Source organism: Mercenaria mercenaria, chromosome 11 (genome assembly GCF_021730395.1).
Source record: "Mercenaria mercenaria strain notata chromosome 11, MADL_Memer_1, whole genome shotgun sequence".
NCBI classification, from domain to species: domain Eukaryota; kingdom Metazoa; phylum Mollusca; class Bivalvia; order Venerida; family Veneridae; genus Mercenaria; species Mercenaria mercenaria.
In genome coordinates this window covers 49,803,144-49,805,781 of record NC_069371.1, presented here as the reverse complement: position 1 = coordinate 49,805,781, position 2,638 = coordinate 49,803,144, and the positions used below count along the sequence as shown (strand labels likewise).

At 37.5% G+C, this 2,638-nt stretch overlaps 1 protein-coding gene across 1 annotated transcript; it reads right to left on the bottom strand.

The window, feature by feature from the left end:
• On the bottom strand, positions 1-984 carry LOC123530962 (E3 ubiquitin-protein ligase TRIM33-like). Its single transcript, XM_045311737.2, has one exon. It carries the CDS (start codon positions 982-984, stop codon positions 1-3), a length of 984 nt encoding a protein of 327 aa, XP_045167672.2.
• Positions 985-2,638: the final 1,654 nt, after the last annotated feature.

The window sequence follows — 2,638 nt, the reverse complement described above, 5'->3', positions numbered from 1 at the left end:
TTAAAGAATGCGTTGTTTTATAATACCTTTTTTCTTTCCAGTGACCCTGTCATTTTTGCTTTTCTGGTCTGCCATAGAATCACTCCTCTTCTGAGAACCTTGTTCAGTGTCAACAAAAGCCGGAACCTCGAAACCAGTTGTATTTACGCTTATTTTAGAAGCGAATGTACTGAGCAGCCGCATGTCAGGTACAAATGTGATTTTCTCAATATTGCTTTCTACTTGTAGCTGGGCTATTGCATTTTCAGTGTCGCGAACTTTTGGCTTGCACTCAACTAAGTGAATAAACAGAGACATTCCGCGGTAGATTTCTGCGTTTGTTTCCTTTTTAACTTCTGCTAATTTTGTTGAAAGAAGTTTGCAATCTTTCTCTAGCTTGGTCAGCAGGCTTTCATTTTTAAACTTTAAACGATTTAGCTCATCTTCAGCCTTGTCCAAGTACTCATTAATGTCTGTTCTAAATTCTCTAAGTTCTTTAATTGCGAATTCATGCATCGATTTTACTTCTCTCTTATGATCTTGAATTTTCTTCTCACTATCTTTGATTGCAGAAGTCATTTTCTTAAGTTTTCTGACCAGATTTATGAATTCATCGTTTTCTTTAAAATCTTCCGATAAGTCCTTTATAAATTCAGGCTTACAAGCACCGTGTCCGCTTATCATACAGTCACCACACCCTACAACATCATGCTTACGGCAGTAATATTTAATCGCTTCTTTTCCCTGCTGTCTGCATTTCTCAAAATCCTCATCTCTGTCAGACGACGCTGACAAATGTCCCGCATTAACCAAAACGTGATTTCTACATTGCCTCGCTTTAAGATGATGTTGGAAGCACGTGTTGCACATATATTCCTTACACTCTCGACATATGCCATTCGCACTTGTCGTGACATGTGTATCGCGACATGGTTCACAAAACTTATCCGTTACCGCATTAACTACGTTTTTGACTTTACTAGCTTTCTTGCCAGAGACTTCCATAGTGAAGTTTAACTTTCACTTGATACTTCAACAGCCCCAAATGTCATATTGAAATGAATTTAACATTGAAAGTCTGAATGTATAAATAATTATTGATCGCATACAAACCGACTAATGACATCCGGTAAGATAAAATCCTTTTCAACCAGGTAAAATAAACAAGATAAAAAAGTTCTCCATAAACCACAATTTATGCATATAGCTGATCATTATACTGTTATTAAGAGCTAAAATGTACTTAAATGTGTGCAACCTTGTTATACCACAGCCAAAAGGCGACGGAGACATGTCCGTCCATCTGTTTGTGCGTCCGTCCCTCTGTTCGTGAGGAGTCAGTAACGCGCTGTAACTCTATTGAAGATATTTCATTAACATTTCACAGTGACAGAGACCATTGAGCGAAAGCGCACTTTACAAGAAAAGTAATTCCAACGTAACAAGCTTTTTTTCTGGAATTATATTCCTTTATTTAGTTAACTCGTAAATTTTTTGCCTGGGGCATAATTAAAAGACTATTGAAGGGATTTTTTTTCATGCAGTTACAGAGGGTATTAAAAAAAGTTCGAGGTAAATGAACTATAACTTCTCCTTAATTATTTTTAATTACTTCCTTTGATAAATTAATTATCCAGAGTATAGTTCTTAAACTGCTGAAGAGAATTTATTCGAACTAGTAGAGGTCATCCAGGAATGTGCATTGATAGATAACTATAAATTTATCCAGCTTTATGGTGGCTGATTTCTGCCATTTCGTTTTCAGATTGGCGAGTTGGCGTGTTTGAAGTGCGCCGGCACACCAAACTGGCGCGCCGATATGACAAATACGTGTTTTAAATGCACCTTACCAATGGCAGAAATTTAGACAACTCCATGATGAAACTGTCTTGCTGATCCGTGATGCTAAATCAAACTACTTCAAAAAACTTTCAGACAAAACTCAAAAATGGCTCATTTTCTTCCGAATATTGGCCTTTATTTCTAAATCAACCGACAACACTATTCCTCCACTTTACAACTGCAATATGCATCTCACCACTTTCTCTGACTTTGATAAAGCTAACCTTCTCAACGAGTACTTTCAGAAGCAGATATATATTGATGATGGAAACCGAGACGTCCCAGACCTCTATCCTACAAGTCTTAAGTAATATCTATCTTTATCCAACAGACACAGGTGTTTAAAGTCCTTAAAGGTTAACAAGGCCGCAGGTCCTTACGTCATAAGCAATCGAATTCTTCTTGAAGCTTCTCATGAACTATTTTTTCCTCTTTGTGATCTTTTTAATGCCTCATTACAACTCTCTATTGTGCCGAATATGTGGAAAGAAGCTCATGTAAGCGCAGTCTACAAGAAAGATGCCACTCTTCCTTGTAATTACCGTCACATCTCCCTCTTAAATACAAATGAAAAGGTTTTTGAACGTCTTATCTTCAAGCATGTTTTCAATCACCTTCATGATTCTCGTTTTCTTACTCCAGTGCAATCTGGTTTCATTCCAGGTAACTAAACAGTCAACCAACTTGTCTTCATATATGACACTCTGTAAAGCTCTCGATAACGGCTCTGAGGTGTGTGTGGTCTTCTACGATATCAGCACAGCCGTTGACAAAGTCTAGCACAGAGTAAATTAAACATGCTGGGATTACAGGTGCT

Coding starts and splice junctions, on each gene's coding strand:
- LOC123530962 (XM_045311737.2), bottom strand. CDS start 984: ATGGAAGTCTCTGGCAAGAAAGCTAGTAAAGTCAAAAACGTAGTTAAT.